The sequence below is a fragment of the Primulina huaijiensis genome, chromosome 2 (assembly GCF_012295235.1).
Source record: "Primulina huaijiensis isolate GDHJ02 chromosome 2, ASM1229523v2, whole genome shotgun sequence".
NCBI lineage: Eukaryota > Viridiplantae > Streptophyta > Magnoliopsida > Lamiales > Gesneriaceae > Primulina > Primulina huaijiensis.
In genome coordinates, this window is record NC_133307.1 from 234,104 (window position 1) to 249,530 (window position 15,427).

At 39.7% G+C, this 15,427-nt stretch overlaps 1 protein-coding gene across 1 annotated transcript; it reads right to left on the reverse strand.

Moving 5' to 3' along the window:
* LOC140962487 (UDP-glycosyltransferase 91C1-like) lies at positions 1-1,669 on the reverse strand. The gene has a single exon (XM_073421424.1). The coding sequence runs from the start codon at positions 1,567-1,569 to the stop codon at positions 151-153; it is 1,419 nt and encodes a 472-aa protein (XP_073277525.1). The 5' UTR covers positions 1,570-1,669; the 3' UTR covers positions 1-150.
* Between the last annotated feature and the right edge of the window lie 13,758 nt (positions 1,670-15,427).

Genomic DNA, 15,427 nt, shown 5'->3' on the forward strand with positions numbered 1-15,427 from the left:
ACGAGATCTTCAATGTGTCCGACAGACGTTTAGCATATCAAAATCATATCATTTATTTTTTACAGTAAATCTGCAAATAGACATATGATCGAAACACTAGTGATTCTCAACAACAACAACAACAACAATAACAATACACAGTGGGGAATATTATTCATTGTATTTTGATTTTTGCAGAAGATGGTTGATGAAATCTCGCACATATCGGTCATGTATCCCTCTATCCCCAAACGCATGCTCCATTGCCTCTTTAGCCTTATACCTGAACTTGTGCCCCTCCTCCTCAACCATCACCCTTCTCACGGCCCACGCCACCGAATCCCTGGATATTGATCCATCTTCGTCGTTCCTCGCCACTTCAAGACCCATCTCGTTCTCATCCAACACCCTAGCATTCAGCCATTGATCCGCCATTATTGGTAGCAGAATCAGAGGCACCCCCAGCATCAGCGCCTCAACTACCGAAGCCCACCCGCTGTGTGTCAAGAATCCGCCAACAGAATCATGTCTTAGTATATTCAGCTGGGGCACCCACCCCTTCCACACCATCCCTCTCCCTTCCGTCCTCTTCTCGAACCCATCCGGCAGTTTCACCGTAGAGATCGCCGGTTTTCTGAATGCCCAAAGGAAAGGAAGCTGCGAGAGCTCAAGCCCGTGTGCCAGTTCGGTGAGCTGATCTTGATTCGGTGTCGCCTCACTTCCTAAAGCAATGTACAGAACAGATCCCTTGGTTTTGGTATCCAGCCATTCTTTGATCGAAACCCAGTTGTCAGAACTCGGGTTTTCTGTTTCTTGGAAATGGGGTGGCAGGTATCCCAATGGGATTACCTCTTTCTGGTAAAGATTGCCGAGTAAATTGAACCACTCTGTCTCAAACTCGTGGCAGTGTCTTATGAGAACAGCGTCGGATTGCGAGATTCCGATGCCGCCCCGATATGCATCTGAAAACCCCGAAGCATCCTTTTCACCGACCCCAACAATCAATTTGGCTTCGTAGTATTTGTACGCCACTTTGGTCCCAAAAGTGACCCATTTTGGGGGTGACATTAAATCCTCGGGCCTTTTTCTGTCTTTAAGTTCATCGATCAAATCCTCTGTTGTTCCACAGAAATCCATGAACCATGATGGAAAAATACAAAAGAAAAAGCGTGGGATGCCAAGATCCATGGCAATTGAGGAAACCCAAAACGCAGAAAAATCATATATCACAGCATCTGCGCAAGAATTCCGCAGAAAGCGAGCGACATCATCCTCCATGCCGTCATAAGCTTTCTTCAGAAGACCCTGGTCCTCGGGTCCGACATCCATGGTGGATTCTGCATTTTCAGGGAGCCCTTGGATTTTTGGCAGCGGGATCTTGACGAAAGTGAAGGAAGAAGCTAAATGAGGGGGGGTTTTGGGAAGGCGGTGGATGTTTCTTGGAGTGGAGATGAAGGAGATTTTGTGGCCTTCTCGAGCAATGAATTTGGAGAGCTCTAGAAAGGGTAAGATGTGCCCGAAAGCTAGCCATGGAAACATGACTATATGCAGCTTTTTACCAGCCCCTTCTTCCGCCATATCAGAATACATGGATGTCCTAATTATTTTTCTTTCTACAGTTGCTCTGTAATCCAAAAGGGGGGGAGACAGCTATTGTATTGCTTCTTTTTATTTTTTCCTTTTTTTTTTTTTTGAGTACCGGGCGGGATCTTGTTACTTGGGAAAGTCGTCCAGTCTTGCTGTATTTAGATCCCCCAATAATAATTATTATTAAATTATGTTAGATGTCAATTTTATGATCCCATTGAAAAATATTATTTTTGAATGATATTTTATATGCTAAATTGTCGTAGATACCTATGTTAACTATTTGTTGCACCAATTAATATGCATTAATGAGTTCATTTATATAACATAAATGTTAGATAAATATCCAAAAAAATAAATATTTTATTGCGCGAAACCAAGAAGAAGAAGAAGAACCACCGAATCACTTGCAAACATCTCTTGTTCGTGATTCTTATAAGTTTTCATTGTCAATTTTAATTATACTCCACAAACTAATTAATGGTTTGGTTTGTTCTTCTCCTTTTCTTTTTTTTTTTTCGGTTGAAGTTAAGACCAAATTGGGGGCTTTGACTTTAATAGCATTTAGTTGACCGTCAACACTACATTTCTCTTCCCATTGTGTGATGAGAGAACAAGCAAAATCATCTTTCCCCCAAGTTGTAAGTGAAAAAGTCATTCTGTTGGCCATATAAAAAAAATTAGGAACAATCATAATCTGCCGACTTGGTCGACGTATTCTAACCATGCAATTTGGTAAATGAGGCCAACCATCTCATCTTCATTGAGCCAATTATTTAGAGGTTGTCTTTCAACAGCGGGAATAGTTTTATCACAATTAAGTCTTGCAACATCTCAAATTGATATCGATGTGACCGGATGAATTGGGTGCGAGATAGGTGTGAGATCTCATTATCTGAATAACGTTAATTACGTAAATTATGAGTAGTAAATCAACTCATAATATACTTGTAATTGAAAATAGATTTGAAATAGTCTATGCAAATAGAAATAAACTAGACAAATTGAAAATACTTCATATTTCTTTGAAAGATAATACATGTAATTTTAATGATAAATTTGGAAATAAATTGAAAAATATTGCATTAAAATTTGATGGCAAAATTGTAAATAACATGAAACATAGTCAATTAAATTTAAGGACAAATTGGTAAACTTTGATTTTGTACATTGCATGTATACGTGTACCCCATTGCACATATGTAAGGAATTTGAGGTGAGCCACTTGGATATGGATTAGCAGAATATAAAAATAAAAAATGAATTATCATAATCAAGAAACCTAGCGAGAGGTAGAAAGAAAGGAAAGAGAGGAATTTAAGTTTTAATCCTCAAAATTATAGCGAAATGTTGTCCAAATTCGGAACAAATTATATATTCGAAATCCTCGTGTTGAGAGCGTCCTTTTGATGTAATTTTTTTTTAGATTCGACACCTTTATTTATTGAATTGATAGAATAGCATGTATTTGAATTTGATTTCAATATATGAGATATAATAACAGAAGAGAAATTAACTTTCAAAGATGTAATTGAATTATATAAAGATTTCAATTTTATATGAATTTTTGAGGTTTTGAAAAAATTTTGAAACTTTAAATCTTGATTTGAAATGAATAGATATATATTATTGATTGTATAATAATGAATTATTAGGATTTATTATACTATATAATTCTCTTAATTATTTAAATGTTAAACTGAATTGCGTAGAGCAAATTAATACATTCAAATACGTTAATAGAATTGCAATTGAATGAATTCATTGATTGAAATGAATATTTTGACTATGTAGATTGAGTTTTGGTATTAAAATTCTAATTGTGGATCATGCTACATTGATTGGAGACGAAGAATTGAGGTATGTTGCGATCGAGTAACATACGAGAGGTATTTGTGTCAGATGATATATGTTTGATTGATTTGAATGAGGATATGTGTCTATATGCCTTATTTGTTGAGTTGATGTGGCATACATGACATTCATGAATGGTATATCGATTTATAACATAAATATTTTGTTAACACACATCATTTTATTCATACATCGATACATGACATGCACGTTGAGCTATCATTGGATACCTTTATATCGTTGGATTTGATTCTGGTGTTTATGAGCACGATGCTATGTTTGGCATTATGTGGCCTTAAAAACATAGTCATTCGTGGTCCCTATAATTGATTGATTGAGATTTGGGATTTGATGGCGCTTTGCTAACGCTATCATATGATCATTCCTTATACTTGATTGAGGCCGGTGTTCCAGCTCGAGCATTGATTTGATAGCGATTTGATTGGTTCTGATACATGCTCAGTGGATGGACATTTGATCTGATATCTCCACGACATGCATGCATTGCATATCATATATCATTGTGTAGATACATGTTGTATATATTATGGTTGTTCCATACGGAGCTTGTGCTCACCCCCAAAGGGGGCTGTTGTTGTCTTTGTGTGTGGACAATAGCAGGTACTCCAGGTTATCACGAGACCGGAGAGGGTACTTCTGGAGGGAGTCACATCTGAGTTGAGGTTTGTGGTCTATCCCAGTGTGTGTGTGTATATATATATATATATATATATATATATCTGTGTGTGTGTGTGTGTGTGTGTGTGTGTCTATATGCCGGGGCATGTCCCGAGGATATGAGCTGTTGTATGTAGTTGATTTCGATTATATGTGGACATATTTGATGATGTGATATGTTTAGACGAAACTTTATTATATACTATTTTTCGTATTATTATAATTAAAGTTGACACATTTTGGGCTTATTGTAAAGAAATATTTTACTCGTTTTTCGCTGTCATAAATTAACCCTAATCAAATTGCATTGTAATAAAGATTAGAAGTTAAGGGCCCTACTGAAACGTTTACCGTTTTAAAAGTGCGGAAATATTTTTTTTTTTATAAAGCTCTCATTTTGGAAATAATCATTTAAATAAATCGCATGCATGAAGTCCTTCTTAAAAACATCATTTATAACTTTTCATAATTAATTACCAATAAAAATATAGCGGAGTAAAAACGAGTAAAAATCCTAACATCAAACAGTAAAATAAAATATGTATAAAATACTCATATCCTCTCAAAACATGAAATCATAAATGTACGGAAAAATCATGACGTCCTCGGGTCGTGTCGCCCACCGTGTCTGCTGACTCAGAGTTCAGCACCTCTTGTCCCCTCGACATCGAACTCACCTGCATCACATACGTCTAGTGAGTTTAAAGACTCAACACACATGTACCATAAATAACAAATACATATACGTAGCACACAGCAATGAAAAATATCATACTCGACATATCCTTTATGAACTTTAAAAGCTTAATGTAAACGTGTCATATACAATCGTGACGTGTCAAAACAGTTCATTATTTATCATCATTCATCATTCATCATTTATCATTCATCATTCATCATTCATCATTTAGCGAATTTAGTTCATTAGAGGTGACTATCGTACATCATCATTTACGATGGATCCATCATACATAGAATCGCGGTACCCGACGGCTATCAGACATCAGTGACAAGATTACCCATCCACTGTGACTAGGCCTCATCATCAGAATTTACATATACATCTTAAACATTTACATATACTTCAATAGCCACAACTAATTCTCGCCATTCAAAACATTATCATTTTCATCACTTATAAAAATCATGCACATAAGAAATTTTCTTTAAATTCAAGTAGACAACGTATATTTTCATAAAATCTTAAAAATCGTGAATCATGATGCATGAACATTTAAATTATGATAAAATTGTGCTCAGGGCGCTGCCAGGACCCAAATCTCACCCCGGGTGCAAAATGACCATTTTGTCCCTAGAAACTCAAAAATTACCGTTTTACCCATGGACCTCTAAAATTGACCCGAAGCTTACGAAACTTCTTAAAATGTCTCAAAACATTTTTAACAGCATTCTTAGACGTAAACTCGAGCCCATTATACAACTTAATCGATTCGTTTTAAAACGTAGACCGGAGTCCCGGTTTTAACCCGAATCCACTCTAAACTTAACCAAAATTTTCTCAACTTATTACCACACCCTAATAACATCTAAAAGGTCATAAAAACGTCAAAACCAGACCCTTAAACATTTTAATCCTAGGCCAGCGAGCTGCTGAAATTCCAGCACCTAAATTTCGAAAAAGAACAAAAGAACTACTCCCCAAATCTCGGCCCTAACTTGCTAACCCCCCCAACCAACCTCGAACCAAACCACTAGGAACCAAGACCAGACCCTACCGATCCCAGATAAACGAGACTTGAAGCACCTCGCACGCTCAAACCTTCGAACAACCGATGAACACGCAAAACACCTAGTTGCGGCCGAACTTGCTCCGCGAATCACTTGGCTTCAACACCAGCTCCAGCTGTGTCCAGCCATCTAGAACCATAACCTCGACCCACCTGGGTCTTGTTCATGGCCAGGGAAGGCTCGTACGCAACCAGATCGGCCCCTCCCCCAATCCCTATCAAAAACGAACCCCTAGACACGCACTCTCTTCTCGGCCCATCAACCTACAGCAAACAACAACCACTCCAACCCCCAAAACACCATCTCGTCACCAAGCTCAGACTCTTAACACGCCAACCGCAGCCCCTTGCCAGCAAACCAGAAAAAGTGAGTAGCAAGCATGAAAAAATAATGCAAGAATACACGTACAAACCGAAAACTCTACATGCAATATACTGGATCGAAATATTTCATGCATAATACAAACACATCAGACATATATCACGTGAATGATGCAGAAAGGATGTTACAAAGCGTGCCTTATGATGTAAAAACGCGAGAAGAATGAAGAGAGGAGCACCGGAGAGCATTGGATGCAAGAACAAGCAAAAACTGTGGCCTTCTTGGGGTTGCTGATGAAGGAGCCGAGGGAAAAGCTGATGGATTTAACGCTGAAAAAGAGAGAAAGGTGGTGGGAGAGGGGAGTGTCGGTTGGTGAGGGAGAAGGTAGGGTTAAGGGTTAATTAGATATTAATTTAAATGGTTAAAAAATAAAATAATAGGCCTTAATTGCTAATTAAAATTTTAAAAAGAGTTTTAAGCCCAATAAACTTAAAAATAGGATCATTAAATCCAAACACACTCCCGAAAAATATTTCGTGTTGGAAAGTTTTTGAAAATATTAGCCGAACCTTCAAAAAGTCTTCCGATTTGATAAAATTTTCGTACCAATAAAAATTATGTTATGACGGGTAAAAATACCCAACAAAGCCCATTTATTGAAAAACACATTTAAAATATCTTATATTAATTAATAAAAATTAATAACGTAATAAAAATAATTTTTCTGATAATTCTCTGGTCTCCGTTCCTCGTTCGAACGCGAAATATAACTTAAAAAATATTTAATGCATTAACCTTTAAATTTTCACGAAATAAATTCTACCATACAATAATTATGCATAAATGCACAAAAATAATTAAACAAATAATTTAAATAAAAATCCTAGATTGCATGCATTCAGGTTACGAGAATTAAATTCTTGGACCTTACACCCACAATAGGTGGACAATTTCACCGGGTCGAGTTATATTCTTTCATGAAGATGTTCCCCCTGGCTCTTGAGGTATTTGCATACTTAAGATAACAGAGATCGTTAGCGGTGCGCCAAATGTTTTTCCGACGTAACCACTCTGACGCTCAAGTCAATATTCTATGAAGAGAGTGAATATTTCGTTTGCAAGAGAATATATCTGAATGCCTTAGTAATAAACAAACCTTGGTATTTATGGGAGGAATGCCAATTATGATTTTTTTTTCAGTGTCCAGCTACTACTCCTGATGGGCTAGTTGCCCATGCTTTTGTTTTTATGACATTGTTAAGTCTGACAGCCCATGCTTACTTCAACCAAGTCACATCACTCTTTCATGCACCAAAAGATTTCCTAATGATGACCAAGTTATGATGCCCCATACCTATAATCTAAAACACGACACGTGTAACGAAATGACCGGGCTCTAACCTCTCGGGTTCATAGATGAAATCCACCCTTGCTACTCCCTTCTCCCGGCTGCCCAAGCTCTAATATCCTGAGATCATATATGAACTCCACCATTGTTGGATATGGAACACGGCTGCTTTGATCTCTTTATTGTCCGGGTTCTAAACCGACGATGACCAAGAATAATATAGGATATTTTCCTGGGTATCACCACTCCCTCCCTAAATAGTCGACAAGAGTTCACTTGCTGTCCTGAATGATAAGAAGTGGGTCTGTTCGGGAAACTTATGTGACAGAGGGCTGACGAGAGCATGAGGTAAACCCGAGTAGTCGAAAAGTCGGATGTCGCTTTGAATTTCGTACATATCTATTCATGTTCCTCGCAAAATTTCCAAGGATTATCACTACCATCCCTTCATTTTAAGATTAACGATTTTGATCGAATTTCCTCCATCTATATAAAACAATATACTCTCCCCATTTTTCATTTTACACCCCCATGTTCTCTCCGTAATATTCCTCGTTTCCCGCGCTCTTTGTTTCTCCTCCAACGATCGTTATTCCTTCCGTACAGCTTCAACAACTCGTAAGTCCTCTCTTCTCTTCTTGTTCCTTAAGAAATGTCAAATTCTACCTCTTCTACTTTTGGGGCGAATGTGCGCGGCTCGTCTGGTTACGAATCTGCAGCAATGCGCTCTGATTCTTCCTCTTCCTTCCCCAAAAAGCCTTCTTCCGGCCACCTCTCCAAAAAATTACAAAAGAATAAAACCAAACCTTCCACCTCTGGCAATTCCCGAGCTGTAAAAAAAGGAAAGGGTAAAGTCCGGGCTCATAGCTCGCCTCACCCTGAGGTTTCGAGTGCTCCATGGTTTTCTGCTTTGGAAAGTACTATGAGGCTGAGGAAGATCTTAGAGTCCTAGGCTATATTCTTTCTTCCTATCAAATCCGGATCCCCGGTCTCTCTGATCGGGCTAATCAGCCCCAGGAAGATTTCTTTACTTTTTCCACCAGAGACCAAATTCGTAGTGGTATCGGATTTCACATCCCCTCTTTCTTCATCAAAGTGGCCCAATTCTCTGGGTCCCCATGAACCATCTTCATCCCAACTCTTTCGGTATAATGGCAGCGACCTTTATTCTTTTCAAGATCCACAACCTTCTCATCAACCCCCTTGTCCTTCATTATTTTTTTTGTGTCGGTTTGGAGACAACGCCTTTTCGCTGTCTACCTATTTGGAAAGTCGGTTTCTTGGTGACATCTCTTCTTCTCTGAAGAGATGGAAGGTAGGTTTTTCTACATCACCATTCCTTCTCCGCCTCGATGCCTGACTTGCTTTATACCCAGCTTCCCACTCAACCAGCCCTTCCTCAGACTTATAAATTTGAAGAGCCCTTCAACCGAAGCCAAGAGTTCGTGGAGGGGAAGAAATTATCCTCTTCTCTCCTCATTTCTGAAGAGAATTTTGTTGCATACGTGTTGAGTGCCCTGACAGAGGACCCTACAGACAGGTTGAACGATGTGATTGCTGACTCGGGCGCTAAACCTAGTAATTTATTTTCTTGCTTCATTTTTATCGATCTTTACTACTTTACACTTATTCTAACAATTTCGTTTCTCTTCCCTCTGTTTTTTTACAGATAACTCGGAAATTCAAGAAGTCTTCGCAAGAATACGAGCAGCTAAAAAGGCGGCTGAGGAGGAAAAACGTGCTACCCAGAAAGTTGCCTCTGGAAGGAAGCCCTGACTCAGCGAACAGTTGCTGAAGCTCAGGCATCTACCGCAGCCGAGGCAGCCACGCTAGGAGGTTCTGCCCGGGAACTTGATCAGACAGAGGGAGAGACTGCTCCTCATAATTCCCCAAGTGATTCTTGGGATCACGTTCCTCTCATTCGGAGGAAAAGAAAAGTCGTTTCCATCCCGGAGCTGATCCTCCATAGTGATTTTGAGGAAAGAGTTCAAGGCTCTTCTCGGGCAGCCCAATCTATTCCTTTCTCCTCTGCCCAGATTCCTACCGAGCCCTACCACTCCAGCCTGCAAAGAGTTCGAGACAACCTCTTCTTGGACGGGGTTTCTTCGGCGGGTGTGAAGCTTGTCAAGAGCTTACTATCTCCTACCGAAGATGTTCATCTACGGGGCCTGTCCCCTAATCAGAAATTATTCGAAGGGACTTCTTGGACCCTCTTGGTAAGTTTTCGACAAACTTTTCTTTTTCTCCCCTCCTATATTTTTTCTTTCTCTTTTTTTTTTTATTTATTTTAAATATCATTGTTTCTTGTAGGGACTTCAAATGCTAGTTGTTGCCTTTGAAGAAGTGTCTTCCCTGGCCAAGAAGGAGGCCTACCGAGCTCGGGTTGCTACTGAGCTTCATCAAAAGATGCAAGGAGAGCTAGAGCGAGCCCGACTTTTACATGAAGAGGTAGTAATCAATCTGAGCACCATTTCATAGGTGAACTACCAGCAGCTGGAGGAGGCCCTGGGGAATCTGCAAAGGGATCAAGAAGAGGCGGCGGAAGCCCAAGCCCTGGCTAGCTCGATAAGGAATTTTTTTCCTACCTTTGAGGCGTAGATTCAGTCTTTGTCAAAAAGGATGAATACTGAGAAGGGCCGAGCGGATGAGGCAGAATCCAGTCTGGCTACCCAATGCCGCTCGAAAGAGGTTGGCGGTTTCTTTCCTGCAATCTCCTGAGTTTAGAACGGCGGTCGAAGACAAAACTTATTCATTCTTCCAGACATGCTTTGACAAGAACAATTCAAAGAAGCGGGGCTTCTTCCGGAGGATAGAGAAGACTTCCCTGACTTTGACCGCGCCATTGCGTCCCTTCCGAAGGAGGATGAGAAAGCAGGAAAAGAAAGCGATGATGAGCGGCCGGACCCGGACAATGTAGAATAGGATTGTATATATATTTTCTTTTTCTGTTGTATGTACTTCCAGTCTTCGGGATTTTATTAATGAAATTAATCTTTCCTGTCATTTCCTTTGTCAATATATCAAACAATTAATAAAATATCTTGAAAGTTTGTAAGAAGCTTCCAAATGTTGACAGATAACCGAGCTTCTTCTAATCAATATTTCTCTTTCAAATAAAATATTAAAACCTTGAAAATTTTCTAAGTCTTGAGAAATAGCCGGGATGTCTTACACTTTGTGCTTAATATATTACCGAGGCCTCATGCCTCTTGGGTTTAAGTAGATTACCGGGGCCTCATGCCTCCCGGGTCATGCCTCCCGGGTTTAAGTAGATTAACGGGGCCTCATGCCTCCCGAGTTTAAATATAGTACCTGGGCCGCATGTCTCCCTGGTTTAATAGATTACCAGGGCCTCATGCCTCCCGAGTTTAATATATTAACGGGGCCTCATGCCTTCCAAGTTTAAATATAGTACCGGAGCCTCATGTCTCCTGGGTTTAATAGATTACCGGGGCCTCATGCCTCCCAGGTTTAAATATATTATTGAGGAATCATGCCTCCCGGGTTTAGATAAATTACCTGGGCCTGATGACTCCCGAGTTTAGATAACACGCTTCGTACATCTTTGAGAAAAAATTTCATTAATACTTCAGATAATAAGTACACTTTTAAGCATAATATTTCTTCAAGTGAAAATCATTCCAGGTTCTTTTCAAAAATCGGCCCTGGCTATCTTCTAAATAAATTGCTCCTGAACTGAGTCTTTTTATTAGTTTGTAAGGTCCTTCCCACCGGACATTTAACTTTCCTAGCTCTCCGACCGAGTTTGCATTCTTGAGAACCAGATCACCAACTTGAAATTCTTGGGGTCGCACTTTTTGATTATAAGCTCGTATAACTCTTCTTCGATAAGCTTCCATTCAAATGGCTTCTTGTTCTCTTTTTTCTTCGATTAAATCCAATTCATGGGCCCGAGCTTCATCATTTATTTCCGGATAACTTTGGACTCTGGCCGCGGTTTTCCCAATCTCTACTGGCAGCACTGCTTCAGATCCATAAACAAGGCTGTAAGAAGTTTCTTTAGTAGTAGTCCAGAGAGTGGTCTGATAGGCCCAGAGAACACTTGATATCTCTTCTACCCAAGCTTTGCCTACGCCTTGCAATCTGGCCTTCAGAGCTTGCATAATTACCCGTTTGGTGACCTATGTCTGTCCATTGGCTTGTGGGTAGGCCACTGAAGTGAATGACTGAGTAATCTTCCTTTCTTTGCACCAGGCCATGATTCTTCGCCCTTGGAATTATCGGCCATTATCAGATATGAACTTCCTGGGTAGCCCAGATTTGCAAACTATGTTCTTCCATAAGAATTTTAGTACATTTTCTTCAGTAATCCTGGCCAAAGGCTCAGCTTCCAACCATTTAGAAAAGTAGTCCATCGCTACTAGCAAGAACTTTTTCTGAGCTCGGACTACTGGGAAAGGCCCCACAATATTCAGGCCTCATTGATCAAAAGGACAAGATGTTCGAAATGGCTGCAAAGGTAAAGCTGGGATGTGACAGAAATTACCATGACGTTAACATCCTTCGCAAGACCGTACCACTTACCGGGAATCTGTACTCATAGTAAGCCACCAGAATCTGGCCAGTATTGCTTTCCGGGTAAGTGTTGTAGCCCCGAGATGATCTCCGCAACATCCTTCGTGAATTTTTTTCAATGCATACTTAGTTTCTTCCCCGGCTAAACATTTTAGCTAGGGGTCGTTGAACGATCACCTATATAACTCCCCGTTTAGGATACTGAATTGAGAACACTGCTTCTTGATCTTATGGGCTTGTTGAAAATCTCCCGGCAATTGGCCTTCTGATATAAACTCGAGCAATGGTGTTTTCCACAAATTTTCCTGGGAAGTTATCGGGCTGATATCTATGGTCGATACCAGCTTGGTATGATGAATGACTTCCCTGCCACCTTCTCCTTTCATGGATGATGCCATTTTGGCCAGTGCATCAGCTTCAACATTTTCTTCTCTCGGGATTTGCTCTGCACTCCAATTAGTAAAATTTTCCAACAATTCTTGAATGGTTTTTAAATATTCCTTCAATCTTCCTTCTCGGACTTCATAAGAGCCTTTATGCTGCTGAATAACTAGTTGAGAATCTGAGTATAGGATGATTCGAGTGGCTCCAGCTTCTCGGGCGGCTCTCATCTCGATTACTACTAATTCGTATTCAGCTTCATTATTTGAAGCCCGAAAATACAATCTTACAACCAGCTTTATTTTTTCTCCCGTGGGGGAAACTAGAACGACTCCTACACCACTACCTTCTTTACTAGCAGTCCCATCAACAAGTCCTCTCCAGACTTCTTCCTTCCCAAGTTGTACCATTTCAATTAGAAAATCTGACAAGGCACGAGCTTTTATGGCGGTCCTTGGATGGTAAATGATATCATACTCCCCGAGCTCTATCGTCCATTTTACCAATCTCCCCGAGACATCTGGGTTGGTCATGATTTTCATCCGTGAGCTGTTATAGAATGAGACAGGAAATAGGGTCTCAGCTTTCTCGCAGTTATGACCAATGCCAGAGCTATTTTCTCCAGTTTTGTGTACCTCAACTCGGGGCCTCTGAGGGTATGACTTACATAATATACCAACTTCTGATCAGTGCCATTTTCTTGGATGAGGACAGATATAACGGCGCATTCGGTGGTAAACATATATACTAGCAACTTTTCTCCTGGTCCTGGCTTAATCAAGATAGGTAGCCGGCTAGATTGTTTTTTGTATCTTGAAAGGCTTGCTCTATTTGATCATCCCATCCGAATCTTTGTTCTTTCCGAAATATCTGGAAGAAATGTTAGCACCGATGTGCCGACATTTATATGAAGCGGGACAGAGCTGCAATCCGAACTGTCAGCTTTTGCACATCTTTGATGGTTCTAGGGGAAACCATCTCTAAAATAGCCCTTACCTTCTCGGGATTAACTTCAATTCCCCTCTCTGTTACTATGAAACCCAGGAACTTGCCACTTCTGACTCCATAAGTGCATTTTAACGGATTTAACTTGACCCCATACTTCTTAAGGCACGAATGGATCATTAGTGCCAAAAAAATCTTCCGGATCCATCCTCCTAAATATCTCATAAACAGCTTCGGGTCGGACCCTCGCAGCATTCCCAACATGCTGCTCCAGTAATTGAGCCAGCACACGAGCACCAGCATCCTGATTAGGCGAAGGCTGTGGAATATCCTCCTCCCGCCTTTCCTCACTATCTCTACGAAGAACTCGTCTAGGAGGCATTTCTATACAAGCCGTTCATACCAAGTAACCGACATGCATTTAACATTTTAAAAGCATGCATCCAACCTCCTATATCATGTATCATAAAAGTATTTAAAGTTCAGCATATAAAAGTAGTAAAAACTCACCGACTTGAGGCGTGACTTCTTGAGCTTCTCGGAGTGACAGTAACACAACACTTTAAGGATCCTTGGCTCTGATACCAACTGAAATGTCCACTACTTTTAAACTTTAAAATCCTACTAAAACTTTTTTTTATTAAAAATCAAAACTTGCATAACTCAACATTCCCAAAATCAAAAAATTAACTTAATATTTAAAAAACTTAAGTGCATAAAAATCCCTAAATCGACAATTAACAAAAATCCTACGTCAACCTTTAACATGATCAAAACTATACTTAAAAATAAAGCATAAAAATCTCTAAATAAATCATTCTCAAAATCTTTATTTCAAAACTTTAACTATCAAGCTAATGCGAAAATAAGTGTCTCTCGGAAGTGTACTGCCGGACTCGATTCACTCAAACGTCAACGTCTCCCTCAATATCATCCTCACCTGCAACCATCCAAACCTAGTGATCTAATGACTCAGCACGTTCTAACCATGTGTAACAAATAATACATATACATGCACATGCATTAAAATCATATTTTTATTTAAAATAAGCTTGTAATCATAAATCATTTAATCGTAAACCTTTCCGTCATCATATATCATTTTTGGATGAAGTTTGATCCTTGAAAGTGACTAGATGTACTCGTATCATGTGGTCGACTGATCAATCTTAGCTCACCATTGCGCATGGGGATAGGCACTAGACACCGCCGTAAATGGGAAATACGATCGTTGGGCTCCCTCTGTGCCTTCCCCCCGTAAACGGGCTCTCTCTGGGCCTTCTCCCTCGCGATATTCTCAATCATATCATATCATATTTTTCACAGTCAATTCACATCATTCAAAATATTTTTCTTTTATTTTTATTCATAAAATATTGTGTCATTTCCAAATTCGTAAAATAGCATTTTACAGAAAAAATCGTAAAGCTTTAGCATAAATCATAAAATTCCATATTTTCATCATAAACATTTTAAAATATAATTTAGCATATATTATGATTCTTCGGGATCCTGCCAAAGCTTTCGTACTACCCAGAAAGCAAAATGACTATTTTGTCTTTGGACTCTAAAATTCTCGATTTTGATGTTTTCTTATTTTTATCGACTCGAACCTATCACAAACCATCATATAAGATTAAAATTTATTTTTCATATTTTTTTTAGACGTAAACCCGATCCTTTCGATTTATTTCCTTAACTACTAAACTATGAAGCATTTTAATCCCGAATTAATTTCAAACTTAATATTTTCTTCCCAAACTTTAAACATAATCTTTTCATCCCTAAACTACCCTCTTGAGCCACGAACCACACCCCATGAGCCATGGTTCAAACCAATTTCCTTGCCTAGGCTATGTTCGAACCCTAATCATCCTAGAACCACACATCTCGCCCAAGCCCCGAGCCACCACCGAGCCATCCTGGACCAGACCTAACCTGACCCTCCTGGACCACCGTGGACTCTCCCTAACCCGCGCACCTAACCCCTAGTTCCAAAGCCAACCGCGCGAATAGGGGTGTTCATCGGTCAGGTCGGTTCGATTTTCG

Excerpts from the sequence above, each read along its gene's own strand:
- LOC140962487 (XM_073421424.1), bottom strand. The coding sequence starts at position 1,569 with ATGTATTCTGATATGGCGGAAGAAGGGGCTGGTAAAAAGCTGCATATA.